Source organism: Streptopelia decaocto, assembly GCF_964273445.1.
Source record: "Streptopelia decaocto genome assembly, chromosome: 5".
Classification (NCBI taxonomy): Eukaryota; Metazoa; Chordata; class Aves; order Columbiformes; family Columbidae; genus Streptopelia; species Streptopelia decaocto.
Window position 1 is genome coordinate 245,746 of NC_138659.1, and position 25,914 is coordinate 271,659.

The window sequence follows — 25,914 nt, forward strand, 5'->3', positions numbered from 1 at the left end:
GGGGACAGAAGGGAGGCAGCAGCGACATTAGTCCCACCTGAGCGGCAGGATCAGCGCTTGGGGACACAGCTTGCAGGCCAGAGATGCCGTCAAACAAGATCCCTCTCTGCCATGGCCCTGGGGAAGCCCAGGGCATGGAGGGGAGCCCTCACCCCCGCCTCACCTCATGGTCTTGCAGCTGTTTCAGCCCAGATGTCCCAATGGCCACAAAGGTGTCAAGAGCCTCAGGGACAGTCCCGGTTGCCCGGTCTCTGTCCTCAGGACTGGAGGCTCTGGACGGGGGACACATGCATGGACAGAGAGCTGGAAGGAAAGAAGGAACTGGTATTGCTGGCCGCAGAGCTTCCAGCAGGGGGGGTGAAGGTCTCCCAGCCTCCCCAGCACCACCAGCCTGTGCCGGGCTGGGCTGGCAGGAGCAGCCGGTGGGATGAGAGGAGGGAGTGTGCCCCTCGCTGCAGCACTGGGCAGACCCCCTGGGGGACTGGGCCCAGTCGGGGGTCCCCAGTGCCAGGACAGCAGCGACGTGCTGGAGGGAGCCCAGCGCGGGGCTGAGCTGGGCAGGGATGGACACGGGGCTCTGCCAGGGGCCCGGGAGGGCTGGGGCTGGGCAGCACCACCACAGCCGCCAGGCCAGGCTGTCTCAGAGCCATCCCAGGCTGCTTCATGGAGGGCAGGGGCAGGACGGAGCCCTCAGGGAGGTGCCTGGCAGCAGGACGGGAGTGGAGGTGACGAGGACACGGCCCCCAGCATCTGGAGGGACAGATGCTGCCTCAGCCTCCCGCCAGCCCCTCACCTCATAGCGCCCTCATCCTCCTCATGGCTGCAGATCTCCCAGATCAACGCTCTCTGCTCACCAGGTTCTCCTCCCTCAAACACCACGAGAAACCAAGGCAACACCAGCCCCAGGAAGAGGAGATAGAACCCAGACATTGTGACCTTACTGCAGGGCATGGTGCCTGGCCCAGGGCTGCGGTGGCACAGGAACACGTGCTGGGGACACACCGTGGGGCAGGGACCAGACAGGACCAGAGCAGGAGGAGTCTCTGGTAGATCCCAGATGCAGCAGTTTTCTCCAAAAGAGAAAAACCATGTCAGGTGGCTTCACTGGAGGAGTCTGGGGCTTCCACCTGGGGTGTCAGCTTCCTATAGGAAGTGAGGTGACTCTGCGAGTACCTGGGAGGAGTCTTGGGTGGATCCTGCAGGACAGAGTTTCCACTCAGAAAGAAAAATCACCTTGGGTAGATTCATTGGAAGAGTCTGAGGCTGCCACCCAGGATCTTCTGTCGCTAAAGCAGAGGTCAAAATACTCCAGGAGATGCCTGGGAGGAGTTTTGGGTTCTTCCCAGAGAAGCGAGCTTCTAGCATGAAAAAAAGTCATCTTGGGCAGCTTCCTTGGAGGAGTCGGGGCAGCGAGCTGGGATCTCAGACAGTGAAAGCAGAGCTCAAACAGCTGCAGCAGAGTCTGGGAAGAGTCTCGGTGCGTTCTAGAGGTCAAAGCTTCCTGCAGAAGAAAAAAGTCTTCTCCGGTAGCTTCTGTGGAGGAGTCTGGGGCTGGTACCAGGATCTTGAAGTACTGTCAGAGGAGCTCTTGAGAATCCAGGAGATGCCTGGGTGGAGACTTGGGTGGATCCTGGAGGAGAGAGATTCCTACAAATAACAAAAACATCCCAGGTAGCTTCATTGGAGGAGTCTGAGGCTGCTGCCCTGCATCTCAGATGCCTAAAGCAGAGGTCAAAATTACTCTGGGACACACATGGGAGGAGTATTGGCTGTGTCCTGGCAGAAGAAGCTTCTATGGAAAAAGAAAAAATCATCCTGGACAGCTTCCTTGGAGGAGTCTGAGGCTGCTACTGAGAAATTCAGGTCCCTAAGGCAGAGGTCCAAAGACTATGTGAGATACATGGAAGGAGTCTCAAGTTAATCCCAGAGGAGGGAGCTTCTAGCAGAAGAGAGAAATCATCTCAGGTAGCTTTCCTGGAGGGGTCTGGGGCAGCTCCCCCATGAGCGGGGGTGGCTCCTGCACACAGACCTGCTGAACAGAGGGGGTTTCTGACACACATGCTGTCCGGGGGGGTTCTGACACGCCCACGCTGCCCGGGGCTCTCATAGAACAACTCATGAGGTTCAATGTGCTGGTATTTTACACACAAGAACTTTTGTCCCCAAAATATGAATCGTGGGCGGGGGGGGTGGAAAATAACTTCTGTAAGCAAACACATTAATTTGTCTATCACTTCACTGAAAAATAAGATTTTTTTTTAATTCAGAAAGCAATATATACAGCTTAGAAAGCTTTTTATGGCTTACTATAAATAGATATATCTAAGCAATAAACTTGAATGTCATTCCATCAAAGCTCTCCAAAGTATAAAATGAAATAAAAATCAGTCTGATTTGAAAACCAGCCAGATCCATATGGTTATCATCTTCCACAATGACACCACTTGCAGCACCAATACAAATATTTGTTTACATTGTTGCTTGAAGTACTATAAATCAATTTACAACATATAATTTTGTAGTCTAATGAATTCTAGATTCATGAAAGAATGCGGTAAGTCAGTTCTATCTCACAGTGGCCCAACAGTTTTAAAATCTGTGTCTGAAACGATACACATGTTCATTTTTTTTCTTTTTTTTTTTTCTTTTGAGGTTGACCATTATTTTTAGAAAAAGGACAATAAAAGAGAACCAAGAATCATGTCCAAAACCTCTCAGTTTGAGAAAGATCTCCCTTTGAATGTATGGGGTTCAACTCCTAGAACTCATACAATGACCTGGGACATGTTTGTTATCTGCAGTTTCTTTTAAGCATGTATCTTAAAATCTCTGCAAAATCTCTGTATCCTGCAAAATCTCTGTTTCTCAGATCATTCTTTAGTATCAATAAATTATTTTACAACATTTTGCTGATTTTTAGGTCTCTCGACTAAAAAACAATATTGCATCCTTAATCTAAGTTGGATAATTGCTTTTTAAGATTAAAAAAAAAATAAACAGAAGATTTCAGCTTAAAACTGAAAAAAATTCAGGTATTAAGAGACATAAAAATCCAAATAGCATCCATGTAGATTTTTTAATGAGTTCATTCAAAGTTTGGCAGTAGAGACTTCACCATTATCTTAGAGTGTACTGAATCTGGCTTAACATGGGGAAAAACATAATTTAAAAAACGATATGAACCAAACCACCTGCAGGTATTTTTTAAAACCAACATTTAACACATAAATTATGCCATACTCCTATTAGCAATCTAAGAGGTTTGTTGCCTTTTTTTTTTCTGTAGGACTTGTGACTGATAACGCACATTACCTGAGAACATGTTACCTGTTTCAAACTTATGCCTAATGGAGATGTAGGTACCTCAGAATACATTTCAACAAGCATTAGAAGAATTTCTAATTTTTTTTATAGTTGCTTCATTGAAAAAAAACTATAATTTGAACAATTATTTCCTGCCTGACAAGCCAGGCTTCGCGAGCAGGCCCAGGTTTGCTGAGTGGGCTGAAGCCCCCGCTCAGGGCAAAGGAGCCGCTGAGGGGTCTCGAACTCGCGGAGCAGCTGCACGCACAGGGCGGCACCCCCAGCTGCGGGGTCACAACGTCTCAACACGTCCCGGATAACGGCCCTTAAAGCCATTGCAAAGGGCAAGCCGAGAAAACCGAACACCTAAAAACAACCAGCCAAAAAACAATCACAAAACCAAAATCCATAACCAGCTGAACGTGGTTCATATCTCCAGTAAGACAAATATCGTGCTGCAATTCAGACCAGTTTGTTGATCCCAGCAGGGAACTCGGATACTGCGATACTTAGTAAAGAAAAATAATTAGTTAAATATTTGCAAGAAACGACTACCATTGTTACAACAGAGGAGCTGTGCCGGTGCTTGGAACCGACCAGCAGAGAGGCAGCTGGGTAAAAAAGGGGTAGAGCCCCGCAGGGAGACGGCAGCGCCGCCGCCCCGCCTCCTCAGCCGGGAACCGGCGGCTTCGCCCCGGCAGCCCCGCCGGCAGCGAGGGCTCCACCGCAGGAGCCGCCCGGCCCGGCCCGGCCCCGCCGCTGGAGCAGCCCTCGGTGCTGCCCCCCGTGCTGCGCGGCGCCTTCAGCAGCCCCAGGGCGTAGCGGGGCATCTGCTCCCCGCTCACCCGGCACGGAGTACCCACGAACCGCGCGCGGCCCCGCCACGGCCGCCCCGCCCTGCGCGGGAACAGAGGTTGCTCCGCGCGCGGCCGAGGCCCCGCCCCCCGTGAGGGCCTTGGAGAGAAAACCCCGCACAGGGGGTGCGGGAGCGGCCGTGACGGGAACAGCGGTGTGCAGCGACGAGTTCTGCACAAACACGCCATTGCAGACGGTGAAATGCAGAGAAACGTTCTGCTGTGCTCTCTGAATCAGGAGTAAATCGTCTGAACGTGATCTGTCCCACATTCATGCTTCAACACTCAGACTCTTTTAGCAGGAACTTCACAGATGTTTCCCCCTGCCTTGCTCAAAGGTTTAGATACCAAAAGATCCCAATTGATACCAAAAACTCGGCAAAAAGACTCTTTAACGCAGTTTTGAAAGTGTTAACAAGCAGCACTTTTATTACAGGGCGCCAGATGCTCAGAGGACCGCTCCTCTAATCGAGTATGCGTGTGATTCGCGCTTCTTGGTATTTATTACATACACCTATTGCACATTCATTCGTTTCTGCTGTTTAGTTAATGCATTAAACATTAATTATTTTCACAACCCCACCTTTTGCTGGCAGAACATCTTTGGTATTCCAGAGTCTCCATCAAGGGTCTCTCTTGGTCCCCAGGGTCTTTGCAACCCGGTGCCCCCAGTGTCAGTTTCTTGACCTGATTTCTTGAGCATGCACATTGTTATTCTGTGCTGCTGCTCAGCAAAAGACAAGCAGCTCAAGTAGTTCCATTTAGCGGATCATTCCGCTTTCCCAGCTTGCCAGCCAAGGACATCCCGCTTTGCCTCGTGTCCAGTGGCCACAGACCTGTTGTTTCTCTGTCAGGTTTCTGTTACATTAGGCCCAGTCTTGCTACATTTGGCTTAGGGGTTTCTAAAATATTTTTGTTCTTCTTATCAAATCCCCTCTTTTCTTGAGACTTGTTCTTATAGTACATGCCTTGTAATTATTAGATTCTATAATTTCTGTAGTGGAGTTGGAAACGGATATCACTGCACCACCTAAAACAGTGAATTGAAAGGCAGGCTAGAATGCAAATTACAAAAATGTGTATCGCGATTGCAAATAGACTTTATAACAATTTAAGTTTGGTAGCCATGAAGTTGTCTTCCAACTTGTTTTAGAAATCATTTTGTGTGCTCGTGCATATGGTTCATTTTGTTCTGTAAAACTCAGAATTTTTTAATCCTTCTGACATTTAAGTCCTTAATTCTGTATCTATGGTACTGGAGCTACTAATCTGCTTTGCACTGCATTTCCAGGAAGCTGAGTACATCATTTCATGTCCAGGTATGCAGGAGGCAGGAGTGAGTCATTCCTCTAGTCATCCTCCCGCGTGTTCGTGGATTGTAACAATACGTTTCCTAGAACGAGCAGAACAAGTCATACTAAATGCCTGTGTGTTGTTTTGGAAAAAAAAAAAAAACAATGGACTTCCTGTGTGCTGATCCATGATGTAAACAAAGCTATAATAAAGGAAGCGATGGACACTTGAGATGCTATATCCAGGGAGACCAGGGGATATGATTAAAATGTTATTAGCTTTACGAAGACAGATATTTGGTGGTCATAAGACATATAAAACACAGAGGTCCTTAGTGGCTGACTCTGACTTGTGTAAGGCCTTTTTACATTCTCTTGCTGTAGCACAGGTTTCAAATTCAAGTCAACTATACTAGAACAAGTCACTTTATAGACTTATGCAGTATCTTACAATGACACCAAAACGGTAATGTTGTGGCTTTTGTAGTTGCACTGGTGCAAGCCCTGTTCTTCACAAGCCATTTGGCTGGTTTTGATTTATTGGTAGTCACTTATTTGTCCAGTGTAGACTTAACTTTGTGCATTGTACTTTTGAAGAAACAATAAAGAACATAGATATGGTACCCATTTGCCAAAATATCAGTACTTAGAATCATAGAAAATCCTATTATACTTACAAATAATAGCAGGCTAATACTGTTCTCTGTGTCCTTTTGATATTAAAAGTGTCCCATACTAGAGAATCTCATGACAAACAGATCAACATATATCAGTTATGACAGAGCAGATTACAGAAAAACAGGTTTCCTGCAGGAGAATTCATGTTGACTGTGAGAAGGTATAAAATGAAACCACTAATTTAAGTTTTTACCTAGTTTGTTGACCTTTTGACTTTCTTATGTTCTTAAGCTTTCCCAAAAACCCAGCACATAATCCCACCACCCCTTCAAGAGCTACACAATTATCAGTGCAGGAGGTACTGCAAAGGGCCCAAGGGTTCAGCAAAGGGAGAGACAAAAAAACAGAGTTTCCACTGAGAAGCAGATAAGGGGAGAGGCACATTTACTAACCTCTCCGTTTCCAGATTTCAGGAGCTCTTCCACATCAGCCAAGCCCCAGTGAGCTGCCCGTGGCAAACCCAATAAGGCAGGTGGAGGCCACTGTTTTGCAAGCCCGCAAACGGTTTTGGGTAGATTTAGTAGCCTTAATTTTTCTCTTGACAGAAAATAAGTATGAAGTCCAGTTTTATGACCCTACGTGAGGTCATGACACTTCAATTCCAACTTAGAAGCAGACAGCTGTTTCCTTTTGGGAGCTGTCATTCCAGGTTCATACAGATCTGCTGTACCACAGGTTGTAATTATTGCCGTTGTGATTATTACAGAGATGTTGTAGGCCGCGATACAGTTGTTTTATCTCAGATGGTTGGAGGGATCCAGGATAATGTTTGTCTGTAGGAGACACAGAATGCTCAACAATAGCAAAGATCTACATGACCACACCAATCCAGTGTTCATGGATGGAACTCATTATAATTTACAGAGGCCACAGTGATTACCTTGAGTGACTCTTGCACTCTGACTCTGGGCAGAGTGGTCATGTATGATGACCACGTGTTTTGAACACCTGTCCACCTCTCTGAGAAGCCAAACGCACCGTATGCGTGGCCGGGGTGTGAAGGTATGTAACCACGTACCTGGCACTGCCCGCTAGTTCCTAAATAGAAAGTACAACTCGTAGTCTCCTCCTGCTGCCCAGGAGAGCCCAACAGCAGCATGAAGATGCTCTCTGCAGCAGCAGTCTCTTGTGCACATCACAGTTTAAGGGACCAAAATGGTGCATTTTTTGTGTTTCTTTTCCAGCCCAGAGGTTCCGGGAAGGTCAGGGCCGGAGGGGCAGTCATTGGGCCAGAGCAGACGTACCTTCTGGACAGCACATTCTGCTCAGAGGGGACACGGGACAGTTAATCGTGCTCTGCGTGAGGCTGCCCTGCATGAAGGACTCTTGGGAGAGACAAGGACCTTTACAAGTTCTTGTGTGTTCCTTCACATCCTTATTTCAGTAGCCTTGCTGCAGCTGTGGGTCTAGTCCTGGACCAGATGGGAAACACTTGATGCAATACCCAGCAGAGAGAGAGGGAACAGCAGCAAGAACACATCTGCTGAGTCAGCCTGCTCACAAAATCCTGCTTGCAGCAGCTCTCAGCATCAAGCCTCTAACTCCAGAGCCAGGTCCCATTATGCTGTTTTGCATTTTCCTTCTATTTGCAATGAGAACACATCAGCCTGGGTGTAACCTCTCTCCTGAGAGGCCACCAGCCTGCCAAGCTCCAGCTGTTCTCCTCACCCAGGGAGAGGACACCGAGAGAAGAGAAAAACAACTGACAGAGGAAGGAGCATCCACACAGGATCGTGGCAACAAATAAAAACCTGGGCCCTCCAAATCTCTACTCGTGGGCCCCCTCCCAGACACTGACAGGCTCAAATACTGGTGTCCTCGGGAGAACCAGCTGTAGTTTTACAATCTTCTGTTTTAATTCCCAGGTATTGTTGTGGGATATTATTCCTATTTTAATCAAAGAAGAAAAAAATCAACCTGGAAGTATAATAGTCTGTGTTTTTTCCAGGGATTTCACTTAGGAAGAAATAAGCATGAGGTGGAATCTGTGAACAGTGTGAATATTTTTATATCTATTCTGTTTGGCTTTTATATTATTCTTCTCCTCCATATCTTCTTTTTCTTGCTGAAACAATGAGAAATAGGTCAGTGAAGCAGAGCTTCTATAAAACCTCTATGAGAAAATGGATGGGAGGGAGGGATCCCACCTGCTTCCTGACAGATGACGAGAAATAGCAGCTCAGAGTGACTGCCAGCTGAGGGGCAGGAGGATACAGAGGTGGGGGTGTGAGCATTAGCACAAGCACAAAACTGAGCTGGAGGAGAAAAAAGTGCAAAGTGGTGGAGAATTAAAAGAAAGAAAGGCAGGCAAATTTTGAAACCTTTCTAATAATCAAGTATGACTCCAGGTAATTTCCTTTTGTTAGTACAAATGTGTATTTCAAGTTTAAATTTGTGCCTGAGCCATCTTAGGGTAAAGTAAAAAAATAAGAATGTTTTCTCCCCACCCTCAGTGACTGATGCGTGATGTGGTTGTGTAAAGAGCTCAAAATAGTAGTTGCAATATCCAGTGGGTGCGAGTGCGCAGGTACAGGAGGAGTTAGTGCTTTCTTGTTCCGTGGCTCTGTTGCAACAGAGGAAGCTTTTCCTGGGTGAAGCTGGAGCCCTGAACCTGAGAAAGAGCAGGAAAATAAGTGGTGACATGAATATCACTTTCAGCCAGTCTGTACACAATTGTTTCTCATGCCTTAGGAGAATGGGTGCAGTTGGCTTCCCATTCCAGCTTGCTCCTCTTTCTCTCATTGCCTGTGTTTGTTGTCTCATGGTTCTTCCTGTCCAAAGGGTTGCTTGTCCCCTTTCTCCTTTTCCCCCCTATAGGACACACTCTTCCCCCTGCTGGTGTACAAACAGGCTGACGGGGAGGTGGATGTATACAGCCAGCAGTTGTCTGGGTGGGCATATAATTTCTGTGAGCGGTGAGGTCTGGGGGAAAGAGGCAGGAGGCCACAGTAATCAGTGCATCCTGCTGGCCTCACTGAATTGTGTTGCAACTGAACCCAGACCTGATGCACCTCCTGTTCTGGGAGTTCCCCTACCTGTGTCATGACTAAACTAGGATACTGCAACCATTCAAAATGCTTGAAGCATCTGCAGCAGAAGCAGGGCCAACGAAGAAGGTAAGGAAAAGGTTTGCAACTGGGAGCAGAGACGTTGGCCGCCATGTCAGGTCAAAACCTCCGGCTCCGCGTTTTTGTTGCAGCTGTCTTTAGTGAGCTCCGGCGAGCGCGCTCCGGCGCCTGGTTTTGCCTGCGGCTTCCGCTGCCGTATGGTGGAGGGGGAGGCTCCGGCCGCCGTGGATCCGGTGCCGGGTTTTGTCCGGGGCCGGCTGGGGAAGTTGCCGAAGTTGGGCCGTGAGTGCCGGGCCCGCGGCGCGTCCTTCCTGCGGCCCGGCCGGGGCATGATGGAAGCAGCATGGCCGCCCACCTCTCCCTGACACAGGTACCTTCCGCCGGCCTCTGGGCGGCGAGGGGCTCCCCGCCCCTGCCCGCCGCTCGCCTCCTTCAGCCGACGCGCTCTGAGGCCTGGGCGCCTCCCCGGGGGCGGGGGATAGCAGCGGGGCCCGGGGCTGACCCTCTCCTGAGGCGGGTGGGGGGGCCGCCTCGGCGCTGGTGGGGAGCGGCGCGGCGCTCCCGCAGGGCTCTGCGCCTTTGTGTGGCCGCCGCCGCCCCTCAGCCCTGCCCGCCGCGCTAACGGCCGCTGTCAGGTGCCGGCGGGGCCGCGGTGTGCGGGAGGGAGCGCGGGGCGGCCGTGAAACCGGATCCCTCCCGGCTGCAGGTGCCTCTGCCCGGGGCCGGGACGGGAGGACCCGGCCTGGGGAGCGGCCCGCAGAGCTGCGGCGGCTGTGACCGCGGTTGGTCTTTTGTCTTTTATAAAACACACAGAGCGCCTGGTTTAAACAACCGAAAAACCCGCCCCGTGAATTTCGAAGGCAGGTGGTGAACTGTGAGCGGAGCGCTCGCTGGGGGTTGGAAACGCGACCGCCCTGGGTCGGGTACCCTCTGCGGGGGACTGACCGCGGGGTCGGGAGGGAGCGGGTTGGGGGCACTGTGCAAGAAGGTGGGCTCGGAAGGGAGAGGTTAATTCCTTCTTTTAACAGAAAATTAACTTTGAAGATACTGGTTGGAAGTAATTTTGCCTTTTTTTTTTTTTTTTTTTTGTGGGCCCCAGTGCTTTTGCATGCTAATAATGAAGAGCTTTGTAGGAGATGATCATAAAACTTGGAGAATCTTGGCACCAATCTTCAGGCGTTGGAACAGGCTGCCCAGGGCAGTGGTGGAGTCACCATCCCCAGAGAGGTTTAAAAGGCGTTTCGACAAGTTTCTTAGGGATATGGTTTAGTGCTAGAGTTAGGTTATGGTTGGACTCGATGTTCCTGAGGGTCACTTCCAACCGAATTCATTCTATACCATTTGGTGATCTCACTTTGCTGATATCTTTGTTGCTTGCATTTTTCCCTGATGGTTTTAGAACTGCTTCATACTTTTAAGATTGTCTTTTATTCCCTAGAGATTTGATAGCAAATAAACTGCACCGTTTGGTACTTTTTTTGTTTCATTTAGCAGTGACATGAGAAATTTGGGTTTCTACCTAACACAAGCCCCTTGGTGCACATGCTCCTGGCTTGGGATGCTTCAGTCCAATAATAAATTGTCCCATTTACAGAAAGTAAAGCTGGTAAATAAGCGTGAATCGCTTAAGCATGTATAAGTAAGTTTACAAAGTTGGCAGCAAGACTACTCAATTTGCAGCTACTTATGTAGTTGATTTTTGAGAAAATCATCAACTCTTTCAAGGAGAGAAAGGATGATAGTGCAATGGAAAGATGAACTTCAAATATATGCAGAGAATAAATGTGTCTTTAAGGATACATAGTTATGAAGTATAGTATATTCTGTGAAAGCTTGCTTTAATATTACAAAATGGCAGGTTAGCCTTCACTGTGGCTTTTTAAACAGCCTAAAAGCAAAAGAACGTTTAAAATATCTCCTTTCTGTAGAGGAAAACAATTTTCATAGACCAGCGGCCTTTAAATCTGCTGGTCTAAAGGCATGGGCTGTTCTGGGCCTTTATTTGGGGAGAGGGCAGGAGTGTCTGTTCTGGTGTGTTCTACAGCAAGACAGTATTGCTTACAGGCTGTTTAATCCTTTCATTGTAGAATTTATTTACTTTTTTTGTCACATGGAAAGGGGGACTAAATACAAATGTTGATAATGTTGACAGAAGCAGAAAAATTGTTAGTATCCTCATAACCATTGTGACTACAGCTGTCATCAGTGGTTAAATAGAGGAAGCTATTTCTGTCGTTGTTGACCATTTATGTGGGGATTTCATTTTTTTGCTTGTTTGTTTGTTTTTTTGTTTTTCTTCTTACATTGCATGAGAATCATCTTAGAAAGTCAAGCAAGCCTAAAGATAATTTCTTCAGTGTGGATTCTACCTTCTGGAATGTCAGCGTTATGAAAAGTCACAACAAATTGCCAAGTGTTCTAAATCTGTTTCCATGAGCATGCGGAAGTGAAAATGACAGTACGGGGCAGGGGTACAGTTACCAGCTGCTTTTAGATCAGTTACTAACACCAGCAATAAAAAGTATGCGGAGAGGTACTTTCTGCTGTAAACCACATGCAGAGAATTAAGGGCAAATTAACCTTCAGTCAAGCTCACAATTGTGTCAGATTTTCTTTTCTCCTTCCCTGTTTGGTTTGACTGCGATTTAACAGGGCTGGGAAGTTGGGTATTTCCAAATGAGACTTGGGTGTTCTCAGATGACTTTGCAGCTGCAGTGAATGAGCAGGTTGGGCATCCTTTGTTTGCATATCAAAGCTCTAGTTAACTAATTTGAAACTTTTTGGTGCTAATTCTATTCTCTTGGCTGTTCAGTAAAAATATTTCAGGACCTTGGAACTGTGGTGAAATTTATTACACCAAATACGCTTGAAAGAATGTTGCAAAATGAAGGTGATTATCTCCACCTCCTCTTCCCAATTTAGTAATAATCAGAAGTATCTTTTATCTCTCCATTTTGAACCTATTCTGCAACATCTTGTTGCCACTTGCATTTGCTGGCTAAGTGTCTGAGTCAGAGCATAACTGTGAATGGAATAGGGAACTTCTAGCAAGTGAATATTTTGTTGTGGTTGCCTTTAGTTTGTAAACAAGCCAGCAACATCAGTGAGAAGGAGCTGTTCCTATCTCGAAAACTGTCATCTGTTGCTGGAAAACTCAAATTAAGCCACAGCCAACATGAGGAGTTGTATTTTTGACCTTCCAAGGATGATTGCTTAATTGCTTAATTTCAGAAATTTAGGGACGAAGGAACAGAAAACTGAAGATGCAGAAAACGCCTGCTAAGAGTGGGGAAGATGTTTGTTGAAAGCTGGCATAATATGAACATTCAAAAACTTATTGTTGCTCTTGAAAATGGAATTTGTGGTTTATGATTTATTCTGAAAAACTGCCTGTGTGCGATTGAGGGGGAAGCTCACAGTTCAGGGAAGGACTGTAAAGAAATATTCAGGGAGAATAGGAAGATAGCTTCTTGTGTTTGTCTTCCTGATGTGATGAAATGCTTTTTGTGAAAAATGTGGTAAACTTATTTGTTGGTAAACAAGATAAAGTCATGTAATATCAATTTGTATCCTAATCAGCTGCAAGTCTCAGAAGCCTCAGGTGGCTGTGTGGTTGTGTTTGTGGTGTTTTGTTTGCATTTTTCAAGAGAACAACAAAATGAAGATCTTAGCTTGTTCTTTTTACTGGAGTGAGAGATCTGTTGTTCCTCTTTCTGTCCTCCATGGGCGATGAGGAAATCTGAGTATGTGTGTATGTGTTTAAACTCATGTCTAGAGGAGGCCGGTTGCTCCTAAAGCAGATAGAACTTTTAAAAAAATTATTATTATTGATAATGCATCAACCATTTTAGTAGCTGCATCCAAAAAGGCCGTGGAGCTACCCTTTCATGTTATACACGCTTTGTTCAGTACTGATTAGAAGGTGGTACAGGTTTCCTGTAGCAATTTGAAAATGAAATGGAACCATTCTTAATTATGCAGTGACAGACATCTATGCAGAGAGAAGATGGCAGAGCTTTTGTGCATGCTTCAGCTGCTCAGGGGGAATGGAAGTGCTGAATTTTGAAGTACTTGGTAATATTTGAATACAAATTGATAGTAAATATTTTGTTATTGCTGTAGGAGACATGCTTGAAAGCAGTAGAAAGCGTGAAACACTTTGGATGAGACAGTAAAGCAATTGGAGGAAAGAGACAAGTTGATTATTATTTGGAAAGGGCATTATAAGAAGACCAGTTTGCCTTAAACTTACCTGCTTTTTGGCTGGCTGACTGTGTGACTGGGCCCCTCAGTTCCAGCAGGACAGGGAACTGCTGGAGAGGGTCCAGCGTAGGGCAACCAAGATGATTAAGGGAGTGGAGCATCTCCTGTGTGAGGAAAGGCTGAGGGAGCCGGGGCTCTTTAGTTTGGAAAAGAGGAGACTGAGGGGTGACCTTATTAATGTTTATAAATATATAAAGGGTGAGTGCCATGGGGATGGAGCCAGGCTCTTCTCGGTGGCAAACAATGACAGGACAAGGGGTAGTGGGATCAAGCTGGAACACGAGAGGTTCCACTTAAATTTGAGAAAAAACTTCTTCTCGGTGAGGGTGGCAGAGCCTGGCCCAGGCTGCCCAGGGGGGTTGTGGAGTCTCCTTCTCTGCAGACATTCAAACCCGCCTGGACATGTTCCTGTGCGACCTCACCTGGGTGTTCCTGCTCCAGCAGGGGGACTGGACTAGATGATCTTTTGAGGTCCCTTCCAATCCCAAACATACTGTGATACTGTGAAGAACATTTATGACCGAATTTTTGTCATTTGGCCTGGAAACTCTTAAATGAACCCTAGAGTTTGCATCATGGTAGGATAAGCATTTTGGATTTTAATCAAGCTAGAATAGCTTGTTTCTCCTTTTTTATTTCACTTGGGTTGGAGGGGAAAGTTGTTTTTTCTCAATGGACAGCTTTTTGCTTGTTTGTTTTTAAATCTTTTTGTGTGAAGGAAGGTTGAGGATGGATGTGGTGGAGAGACTGGTAGTAGTATCTTATCCCAGCTAAAGAGGAGTGTGCCAGAGGGATGTAAACATGGGGATGTAAAGGCTTGATTGACAGCAGAAGATGAAAAGGGCAGGTGTCCCTGAAGGTGTTTTTTATTTCCTAGGTTAGTATTCTAAAGTTCATAGATTTGTAACAAGGGTTGTAATTACTGGAACAGACATTACTGTTATGAAGTTATAAACTTTTAAACTGAATCGTAATAATGTATTTCTGGTTTTGTATGCTGTGGAATCTGACCTTTTCTCCTTCCCTCCTTTTTGAATTGAAAACAATTTGAGTTTACTCTTTGCAATTGGTTGTTACAAATCCCATAAAAACAACTTTGCCAGGTAAATTCTACAGTGAAACACTGAAAAACATCGAGAGATATTTTTCTTCTTATCCCAAAAGAATATCCGAGACTATATTTGTACCTGTTGTGAGGCACACTTTGAACGAAAAACAAGTCTGTTACTAGTAAAATAGCCTGGGAAACTTTTTTACTATTATTATTCGATTTGGCGTCACAGGAAATTCCAGTTACTGCAGCGATACTGATGTTAAAATGAATATTGGAAGCACTAATGAAACAAATAAAAATTACTGGCTTGTACTCTAAGTACTGAATGGAAAGATTGTTTTGCACTTGGTGTTTTCATTGCAGGACTTCAACAGGATATTTCCTGTCCAGGAGCGACAACGAGCGGTTTGGCTGTAATAATGAAACATTTAGCAGAACAAAGGGTGCTATTGGGCAAGAGGGATGATGCATGAGAGTTAATACTTGTAGTGTATGCACTGGCCAGCTCTGTTCTTGTTTTCTGCTCATAGCTTTAATTTGATTCTGTGCCTATATTTTTACTTTATAATGCAGTAATACTTAGTAAAATACTCGGATGTTTAGGAGAACTACCCCTCTAGATTGTTATTCAGAGCATATCTGAGTTGGTAAGTGCAGCATTTGAGGAGGTTTCGTTAAGAAAATACAGTATAGTGGTTGAAAGTGTTGTTGGTTATGTTGACGTTATCGTAGTCAGAGGTCTGGCAAAACATGAATATATTTCATCAGGCCATTTTAAGGGATGTGTAAGTGCCTGCTTAGTTGATGGCTGAAATCATAGAAGTCTTTGGGTACCAGAGCAATGTCAGAGCAAGGTTAAACTATATAAATGGAGGTGTTGCAGTGAATACTAATGATGGTTTTCCAGCATGTCTAATTTTTAATGTCTGGCTGTGTGAGAGGTATTTCTCACCCACCCTACAATAAACAAACAAAAACTCACCAGCCCCCACCCCTCCAAAATAAAAGGCCAAACCAACTAGAGAATTGCAGATGCTGTGTAGCTCCTAGAAGAAATTGAGTGTCTCTGGAGCAATGTCTCTTTAAGTGTCTCTTAAAATCCTAGGATCATTTTGGTTGGAAAAGACCTTTAAGATCATTGAGTCCAACTGTTAACCCAACACTGCCAAGTGCACCTCTAAACTATGTCCCTAAAAACCTCATCCACACGTCTTTTAAACCCCTCCAGGGATGGTGACTCCATCACTGCCCTGGGCAGCCTGTTCCAATGCCCAACAGCCCTTTCCAGGAAGAAATTTTTCTTGATATCCAACCTAAACTTGCTGATTAAGCAGATGTCAAGGTCTGAGTGAAAGTTCTCCTGTTATTTCTAGCTGTTCTCTATAATTTATCTCTCAGGATGTTCTGGTGATACTGCACATTTTCCATAGTTGAACAGCATCACACTAAACACCTGATTTCTACCAAAGTTCTCCTCATAATACTCTTTGATAATCAGCACCTGTGAACATCTAAGTGCTTAGCCAGAAGGGCAACTGTATTAGCTGTTGCTATAGGAAAATGTATGTGGTTTTATTTAAGCTGTCACCATTTATAAGTGCTGTAGTAAAGTGTTTTCTACAACTATATGAATGTCAACATCTAAAATATTGTTGGTTTCTATATTTCAATGCAAACTTCTGAATTTTAAAGCTGAAGAAACTACCTTGTTGGATTTAGTTTGTACAAAGGTCTGTAAGTCCTGGGTTATAAGACAATATTCCTCTTAAGGGGGAGAATTCTATTTTTGGATTATTTTCCAAGTTATGTGGTTTGGGGTTGGTTTTAGTATGTACTGTGTAATTGACTGGTATTATGCTCAGTTGTTCCAGCTGGGTTTGTGAGGGCAACACATTGCCATAATTCTAGGGTTGTCCTCTGCATAAATGCACCCAGTCTTTGGTTTAGGAAACAAGCACTTCATGAAAATAGGACCTAATTTTGAGCCTGTTTTTACATCGCGGAAGAGAGGTAACCCTAGCAAGACGTTCCCTGGGAATCTCTTTGGCAAGGATATTTGGTATAGGCCAAAATATTACGTTTTACGTGGTTCCGGGCCTTGGGCTTTTTTGGAGTTTCTAAAAACGGTTTAAAAAGAAATTCATAAAGATAGGGCCTTTGACAAGAAGCTGTTTTATCTTGTCCACCCAAGTCTAGGTGAGCAGTGAATGTCTGGTAGATGGCAGTGGAGTTAAGGCAGAAGTTATCTGGCAAGGAGTCAGGTTTCAAAAATCTTAGTTAAAGCAGTAGTCTCTCTTAATTTGATACCATTGCTATGGATTTAGTTGTTAATCCAGGAGTTAATTTGATATCTGAAAATTTTACATACTAGTTGCATATGATGCTGAATTATAAAAAATGATGCAGTGGAGAACGAAATAAAATTACCTTGCATTGTAGTCATTAGAGAACACTTCCTAGCCTGTATCGTTTCAGGTTTCTTCTTCTGCCTGTAGATGATCTTGCTTAAGAATTCTTGTTTCATGCTGGTGACCTGTCTGACAGTAATCTGATAGTGGTTAGTATCCCTGACTTCAAAACAACAAGTTAATCTTCTAAAAGCTACAGCATGAAGAGCTGTTATAGTCCTCATCATTTTACAGAATGAATAGAATTCTATACATGCTTACTGCTTCTTTGAAGACCAGTAAAAAGTATTTTATATCTTTATCCAGGGAGAGGTGAATTGAAATATAGATCTTTAAGGTTAATTTTATCTCTCTCGTTTACAGCTCTCAAGTGCAAATCCTGTGTATGAAAAATTCTATCGACAGGTATGTGTGTTCTTGTTGAGAGAACAAACATTATTTTGCTGTGGACTTCCGCATGGCCAACAATGTGTAAACAAAGTTCAAGGAAAATTGTTCTACTTTAACATACATTATTATAGTAAATTACACTTAGGTCTGAGCTATACGAGTATAAATTTAACAGTGGTTGTAAGGTGACTTACTTAATTTGCTCGTGAACTACCAGGTATGTGTGACATCTATAACTTTACAGTTATAACAGGATGGAATGGAGTAAATTCTTGCAAAATACTGTGTTAATATGGTCTTGATTTCTTTTCACAAGTGAAACTGAATTTCTTGTGTTTGTAGTGCAGTTAGCCTTCTGTAAGACTTGCATCTCTCTGGCGGTATCCCCAGAGGTTCTTGCAGGATGCTGTAAGGACCGAAATTTGGACGGAAGGTCACAGAATGCCAAAAGAATGCATGGAGTTCTTGCAGCTTCACTCAACGGATACCAATCCTTTTACTTTATAATGTAAAAATAAAATATTATGTATATAAAATAAATTCTAATAATATACATTTTATTTGTCCCCTGACTTTTATATTCAGGTCCAGCAAGAATAAGGTGTATTAATTGCTCTAAATACAGCTTTTTAAAAAAATTGCTGGGTTAGCTACTCTGCAATAGCAATATTTTGTATCATGTACATAATGTATATTATTTTACAAACATGGATAATATGAAAGATTTTAAGGAAATGTAAACTAATGGGATGACTGTATAAAACAATTAAAATAGATTATATTTTTAATAGAAAGACCTCATGAGTAATTGATGACCCCTTGGAAAAAAAAAAGGGTGGTTTGTCTCCCATAATGTGTTTTCCTCAGTTTCAAAGTGGAATTAACCTAAATTTTCACTGATGACCTATAAGAATAAGCTTGTGACTTGGGAGACCTGGTTTACCTTCCTTGCTTCTGCCCCAACCTGGGTCATCTGGGCAAAATTCTTATTTTCTCCGTGTCTTAGTTGCATACTGATAGATGGAGATAATAGTGTGTTTTTCTGGAGGACTGTAAAACACATCACAATGTGAAGATGCTTAGATGTATATGCATAATATTTCTGAAATTTGGCAGTGTTACTTCAGTACATCAACCTCCGAAGCCTGATATGAAATCAAGAGCAGCTAGTTCAAAATGTCTTTTAATGTAACATTATTTTTAAAGAAAGGGAGTTTCTTTTTTTTTTTTTTTTTAAAGAGTCTGAAAATTGTTCTCGAAGTGACTGTGTTAACTCGAGTATTCTTGTTTGCCAGCTCTTTGGGAGCCTGTGTTAGAGATCACATCGATTCGAAAGCTAGATTGTCAACGTGAGGTTTTTTTCCTCCTCCCAGGTTGACGCTACGAATGCTGGAAGAGTGTTAGCTTCTGATGCAGCTGTGTTCTTGAAAAAGTCTGGATTGACAGATTTGGTACTTGGAAAGGTATTTAATGACAATTATTTAATTAGCCTGTCTCTTGCTTCAGTTAGTATTCAGTGTAAATTAAAGTACTTAGTGGTACTAGAGGATACATGATCTTTCCTAGTGTGTTTTCAGTTGTGCTATCCGATAGTTCCCAACTCCAGTATCCTTGCTTGTTTTACTATGTCTGCAGCACGTAGTGGAAATTACAACAGTATTTAAATTTGTCGTGACGAATAAGTGCTATCAGGAAAGTTAAGACCTGAACTTTAATTTAAGAATGTGTTATTAAATAGAGTGGCAACTTGCCAGCTGCCTCTCAGTGGTGCAGAACACTTTGTGTCTGGATTTTTTCTGTTTTAGATTTGGGACTTAGCTGACACTGATGGCAAAGGTATCCTGAACAAACAGGTATGATTATTTATATGATGTATGAGGTTACTTGAACCATGAGCAAGGCTTGAAATAAGATAAAAAATAAGACTTCTGGTTCAGGAGAGTAGTTTTCTAGCTGATTTTTTTTTTCAGATTTTTGTAATTGGAATTGGGTGTGTACTTCCCGTGTCAGTGTAAGCTACAATAAATTGAGCAGCCTTCAGCTGCCTCAGAGTTTTTCTTTAAGTCGTAAAATGGGCTCCTCTGTAGCTGTCCAATACAATACTCTGAGAAGTAATTTAAGGGTTAATGTACTGTATTTACTACAAAGGTGACTTTTCCTCTTAATCTTGGAGGAAACGTAATGTGGAAATTAAAATTGTTATCTATCTGATTTGGTGGGTTTCGCATTAGTTCATTCACTTTGGAGTTGTTCTTCCGAAGTTGCAGCGATGAGCAGTCCAACAGTCAGGCTTGTGTGTCAGTGATGCTGCTGAAAAGCCCTGATGTGCGTTCTTGTTTGGTTTGAAGTGTAGTTACTTCAACAGCAGCCTGCGGAGAGCTCACTGCTTCATCCTGTGTAGGAAAAGGAGGAGATTGTCTCATCTACTGAACAATTTTTTGTTTTCAGACTCCTCCTTTTGGTTCCTTTTTCTCATGTATGTACCTTTCTTTCGTCTCTTGCCGTCACCTGCCACCTTTGGGATCAACTCAGTTCCTCCAAGATAAATGGCTGTAATTGCTACTTTAAAATGTCACTGCTCTGCCATAGAAGAACCGAGTGCTGAGAGCTGGCTACACCAGCTAGGAAGCTACTAAATGTTTGGAGCTACTGATTACAAACTTTGCCCCTCTGAAGGAAATCAGCAGTTTCTGACTGCAGCTTTCTGTCACTTTGTGACTCCCTTTGAAGCTATTTGCAACCCTTTGTATATATAGCAATACTAGAAAAACTCATAATTCTTCTGAAATTTGAGTATTTTCGTATAATAAATCCTTTTAAATTTCATGTTTCCTGTAGGAATTTTTTGTGGCTTTACGACTTGTGGCATGTGCACAGAATGGATTGGACGTTTCCCTGAGTAGTCTTAATTTGCCTGTTCCTCCACCAAGATTTGTAAGATTTCTTTTTTAATCGAACATATCAGCTCATTAATAAGAACCGCTTTTAAGTGAACAATTAGGAAGGTTTGGTATAAATACCAAATGCCTCTGAAAGTGATGTTGGAGGGCAATATCACCCTACATTAGGGGAAAATTGAGCTATGTGAAGTAAGAGTAAGGTGCTACATGTATAATTTAAATATATGTGTGGTATTTGTTCTATTAGTGTTGTCCTTAATGGAAAACGCATTTAAATTTTCTTGCTGCAAATTTTGGTATCCTTAACTAAGGTAGAAGTGAAAAAAATACAGTTCTGGCTTTCAGAAGGAGCCTCCTCTTAAATAAGGGAGTGGTTTTGCAAGGTCAGAACCATTTTTATTTAATGTGGATGTTTTTCCTGTGTTTTTCTTTAGACTGATACTAGTAGTCCTTTGCTACTCAGTGGAACAGCATCAAGTGATGTACCATGGGCTGTTAAGGTAAACTAAAGAGCAGGCTATGATGTGCTTTGCAAGAAAACATAAGTGTGTTTGAGAAAAATATGATGCTACACGTAGCTATAGTTAATGAGTTACGATAAATTACCATTCATGTCAAATCTGTAATTGGGCTAGTAGACCTAATTTGATAAAAACACTTGTCCCTTGGGAAGTCTCTTTGTGTTTAGAAATCTGATTCATTATGAATAGTTACCTGAAGCCATGAAAATAATTGAAGAATAAATCTCACTGGGTTTTGGATTAGTCTCCAGCTGACTTAGAAATAATATCTTTTTCGTATTTTCTTTTAAACATCAGGAACAATCATCTGTGTGTTTCCAACTGTAACTTAAAAAAATTAATACTTTTTAAAGAACCACTATTTCCTAGCCTATGAGTGTGACCATATCTTAGCCTATAAGCGTGACTGTTTCCATAAGTAATATTGTTCTTCTGCCCCTGCAGCTGGAAGACAAGGCCAAGTATGATGCTATTTTTGACAGCTTAAATCCTGTGAATGGACTGTTGTCAGGCGATAAGGTGAAACCTGTACTTCTTAACTCCAAACTGCCAGTGGACATCTTAGGGCGAGTAAGCATATCTTTCTACTTAATTGTTAATTCACAAATAATAGCTGTGCTACACTCAGCAATATCTGATTTTCATATTGAAGACTTGTAGTAATAAGCCCAACTATTGAACACTATCTTATGGGGTGGCCACATGTATAACAAGTACAAAAATTGGAAGTTAAAAATGGATAGGTTGGCTCTTACCACAGTTTATCAGTTACTCTTTCACACTTGGTTCAGGGCAGGGTGCTGTTAGTGCGTTCTGTCTCCAGCTCTCTTCTTTTGCATGGTTCATGTGAATGTATGGTGCTCACTGAAAACTAATGCTGTTAATGTTAATAGAACTTAGGATATGGTGGAGGGAGGCTGTTCTCACATCCATTTTAATGAGATTTTCAGTAGGAAACTGCTGCAGATTAGGTAAACATCCCTATATTCTGCTTTTTCTTGGCAGGTGTGGGAATTGAGTGATATTGATCGTGATGGAATGCTGGATCGAGATGAATTTGCAGTTGTAAGTATCTTCTGCCTCCTGGTGTTCTGAAAGCCTCATGACAGAGGTTTGAAATAGATGCATAAAATTGACTGTTTGTGTGGTTCACTTATTGCCTTTATTCAAAGACATTAATCAAGTTCTAGTACTAGCTAGTATTTCTGTCAGTTTATTGAATGTCTCTAACTGCACAACAGTAACTATCTTTGTGGGCTGAATGAGCCATTAAAACTTACACCTGTGATCTGCTGTCCCATGAGAGACCGAGTGATTTCACCAAGTTTTACCTTAACCTTCAGTGTTTCTAGGACTTGAATGCTTCAAGATAACTTTGAGGAAAATTATGTATCAATTCTTCAAAAGTTCATGGCAAATTAGAATTTTAACACTTAATGCCAGGACTGCTGAAATAATGTAAGAAGCGGTGACTAAGTTTCACTTCCCTCTAGAGATGGCATGTCTTGCTTTTGAAGATTCTCTAAGTCTTGAATGTGACAGTAACCATGCATCAACTTAGTCTCCAAATTTTCAGCTTGTTTTTGCATGTAAGTGAATTGAAGAGGAAGGAATTATAATTCTGTCTAGAGGAGAGGGTGTCATTTTATGCAGAGATACTCCAAAGTTTAAAGGTCTGGAAAAGCTGACAGATAACTGCAGTTCTGCAGTGCAAGAATCTTGAAAAAGTAATGTGAGCTTTCTATCCTCAGCCAGCCTTTAATTGATACAAGAAAACCTGCTGCTCATCCTTTCAGAGTCAAAATTTAAAAATAAAATTTAAAAAAGTTAATACCGGTGTAATTGTCAGAATAGATGTTATGGACAATGTCAAAACCTTGCTTTTTTTTTTGGTAATGTAAATATGATGAATTTACCTTTTTCTCCTGTCAAATATATTTTTGAGAAAGGATAAAAGCGTAAGAATTGCTTTCCTGAATATTTTTTTAGTCATTTTGAGGCACCTATATGCTTCAGTTTTTTCTGGAAACTGATTGCTTTAAGATTAGTATTAATAATTAACTGTTACAATACTTGGGTTTGTGTGTTTATGCTGTAATTCACAGAATCACAGAACGTCAGGGATTGGAAGGGACCTCGAAAGCTCATGCAGTCCAATCGCCCTGCTGGAGCAGGAACACCCAGATGAGGTTACACAGGAAGGTGTCCAGGCAGGTCTTGAATGCCTCCAGAGTAGGAGACTCCACAACCCGCCTGGGCAGCCTGGGCCAGTGCTCTGTCACCCTCACTGAGAAGCAGTTTCTTCTCAAATTTAAGTGGAACCTTTTGTGTTCCAGTTTGTACCCATTACCCCTTGTCCTATCACTGGTTGTCACCGAGAAGAGCCTGGCTCCATCCTCCTGACACTCACCCTTTATATATCTGTAAACCTTAATGAGGTCACCGCTCAGTCTCCTCCAGCTCCAGAGCCCCAGCTCCCTCAGCCTTTCCTCACACGGGAGATGCTCCACTCCCTTCAGCATCTTTGTTGCCCTACACTGGACTCCCTCCAGCAGTTCCCTGTCCTGCTGGAACTGAGGGGCCACAACTGGACAAAATATTCTAGATGGGGTCTCCCCAGGGCAGAGCAGAGGAGCAGGAGAACCTCTCTGACCTACTGACCACCCCCTTCTAACCCACCCCAGGTACCATTGGCTTCCTGGCCACAAGGGCCCAGTGCTGGCTCATGGTCACCTTGCTGTCCTCCAGTACCCCCACGTCCCTTTCCCCTACGCTGCTCTCTAATAGCTCATTCCCCAACTTACACTGGAACCTGGGGTTGTTCCTGCCCAGATGCAAGACTCTACACTTGCCCTTGTTCTATTTCACTAAATTTTTTCCTGCCCAGCTCTCCAGCCTGTCCAGGTCTCTGATGGCAGCACAGCTTCCAGTGTCAGCCACTCCTCCCAGCTTGGTGTCACCAGCAAACTTGCTGACAGTCACTCTATTCCCTCATCGAAATCGTTGATGAATATATTGAATAACACAGGCCCCAGCACTGACCCCTGAGGCACTGCACTGGATACAGGCCTCAACTGGACTCTGCCCCATTGACCATGACCCTCTGGCTTCTTCCCTTCAGCCAGTTTGCAGTTCACCTCACTACCCGGCCATCCAGACTGCACTCCCTCAATTTAGCTGTGAGGATGCTGTGGGAGACTGTGTCAAGTGCCTTACTCAAGTCAAGGCAGACCATGTCCACCACTCTGCCATCATCCATCCATCTTGTTATGTCCTCATAAAAGTCAATGAGGTTGGTCAGGCATGACTTCCCTTTGGTGAGGCCATGTTGACTGCCCCTAATGACCCTCTTATCCCTGATATGCCTTGAGATGACACCAAGGACAAGCCGTTCCATTACTTTCCCAGGGATGGAGGTGAGGTTGACTGGTCTGGAGTTACCCGGGTCTTCCTTCTTGCCCTTTTTGAGGACTGGAGTGACATTTGCTTTCCTCCAATCCTCAGGCACCTCTCCCGTTTCCCAAGACTTGTCAAAGATGATGGAGAGTGGTCCAGCAGTGACCTCAGCCAGCTCCCTCAGCACCCGCGGATGCATCCCATCCGGACCCATGGATTTATGGATGTCCAGATTGCCTGACTGCTCCCTAACCCAGTCCTCATCAACCCAGGCAAACTCCTCCATTGTCCTGCCTTCCTCTGGGGCCTCAGCGGTGTGGGATCCTCAGGACAGCCCCCGGCAGAGCAGACAGAGACAAAGAAGGCATTCAGTAACTGCCTTCTCTGTATCTTCTGTCACCAGGGCACCCAGCTCATTCATCAGTGGGCTTGCATTGCTTCTGGTGTTAGTTTTATCTGCCATGTATTGGAAAAAGCTCTTCCTGTTGTCCTTGACCCCTTTTGCCAGGTGTAATTCTAAGGAGGCCTTAGCTTTCCTACTTGCCTCTCTACACCCTCTGACAACAGCCTGATATTCTCCCCAAGTGGCCAGCCCCTCCTTCCATGATCTATGAACTCAACTCTTCCACCTGAGATTACCCAGCAGTTCCTGTTTAACCACGCAGGTCTCCTGGCTCCCTTCCTTGACTTCCCACGTGTCAGGATGCTCTGATCTTGTGCCCGGTAGAAACAGTCCCTGAACACCAACCAACTATCTTGGGCCCCTTTACCTTCAAGCAGCCTTACCCATGGGATTTCCCCCAGCAATCGCCTGAAAAGGCCAAAGTTTGCCCTGCTGAAATCCAGGGTTGCAGTTCTTCAGAGAACAGAGGATCAGTGTGCTCTAGGCAAATGGTGGAGATAAACTGATAATGTGTAAAGTTCTGTGTCTTGAACAACAGTCATAGAATTATTAAAACATACAACCACAACAAAAGAATAGTCACTAAGTGGGGTGACTCCTGCAAAAACAGTGAATACAAGAAAATAAAAGTGTTTAAAGTGTTCTCCCGAATAAAATTCCACAAGTGGTGGTACAAGCTTGGTAATATTTAGGAGAGTCTTTTTAATGTTCTAAAAGATACTGAAGTTCATTTGCTAAGTGCCGAACCTCAAAAGCAGAATGATAGAGACAGGTCAGAAGGCAACGAGCTGCAATTCAGGTGAGGGGGCCTGTAAAGAAGTGTAATGAGAAAATGCTACGAAGTTATTTCTTAACAAATGATTTTATTTATATATATACTTATTTCTTATATTTGCATCCACACACCTTGTTTTCTTGTTCAGGCCATGTTTTTGGTGTACTGTGCTTTGGAGAAGGAACCAGTGCCAATGTCCTTGCCTGCAGCTTTGGTGCCACCATCCAAGAGGAAACCTCTTAGTGTTCCCGCAGCGGTGCCATTAATTCCATCTGCAGCAACCACCAAAGAGTCTCATCAGTCCTTGCCACCTGTGAGCATTTTAGCTGCCAAAACACCTTTAACACAGGTATAGTTCTGCACTTCCTTGGGGTTAGAAGATTTCTGGTTTCAATGCTGCACTTTGGATGTTGCCTGTGAAGAGCCTTGACACAGGTTTTTAGTTGCTGTTTTGCCATATTTATTGGTTGATGAATTAGAGGAGGCTGATGGGAAGACCAGGTGCAGAGGTACAAAATTTATTTTCTGCTTTTTGTAGATGTCATCAGATATAAACAGTTGGATAAAAGAATATTATTTAGTAAAGATTTTGACAATATTTCTAAAATA

The 25,914-nt window shown here is 43.7% G+C and overlaps 1 protein-coding gene across 3 annotated transcripts in view; it reads left to right on the forward strand.

The window, feature by feature from the left end:
* The first annotated feature begins 9,433 nt into the window (after positions 1–9,433).
* The window catches only part of EPS15 (epidermal growth factor receptor pathway substrate 15), a 52,808-nt gene continuing 36,327 nt past the window's right edge, over positions 9,434–25,914 (forward strand). For all 3 annotated transcript variants that reach the window (XM_082054495.1, XM_082054496.1, XM_082054497.1), the window contains exons 1-9: positions 9,434–9,565; positions 17,284–17,325; positions 18,684–18,773; positions 19,116–19,163; positions 20,149–20,244; positions 20,645–20,710; positions 21,176–21,301; positions 21,737–21,796; positions 25,454–25,654. In XM_082054495.1, coding sequence (XP_081910621.1) covers positions 9,539–9,565; positions 17,284–17,325; positions 18,684–18,773; positions 19,116–19,163; positions 20,149–20,244; positions 20,645–20,710; positions 21,176–21,301; positions 21,737–21,796; positions 25,454–25,654 — 756 coding nt within the window. In that variant the 5' untranslated portion in view covers positions 9,434–9,538. The remainder of the gene's footprint in view (positions 9,566–17,283; positions 17,326–18,683; positions 18,774–19,115; positions 19,164–20,148; positions 20,245–20,644; positions 20,711–21,175; positions 21,302–21,736; positions 21,797–25,453; positions 25,655–25,914) is intronic.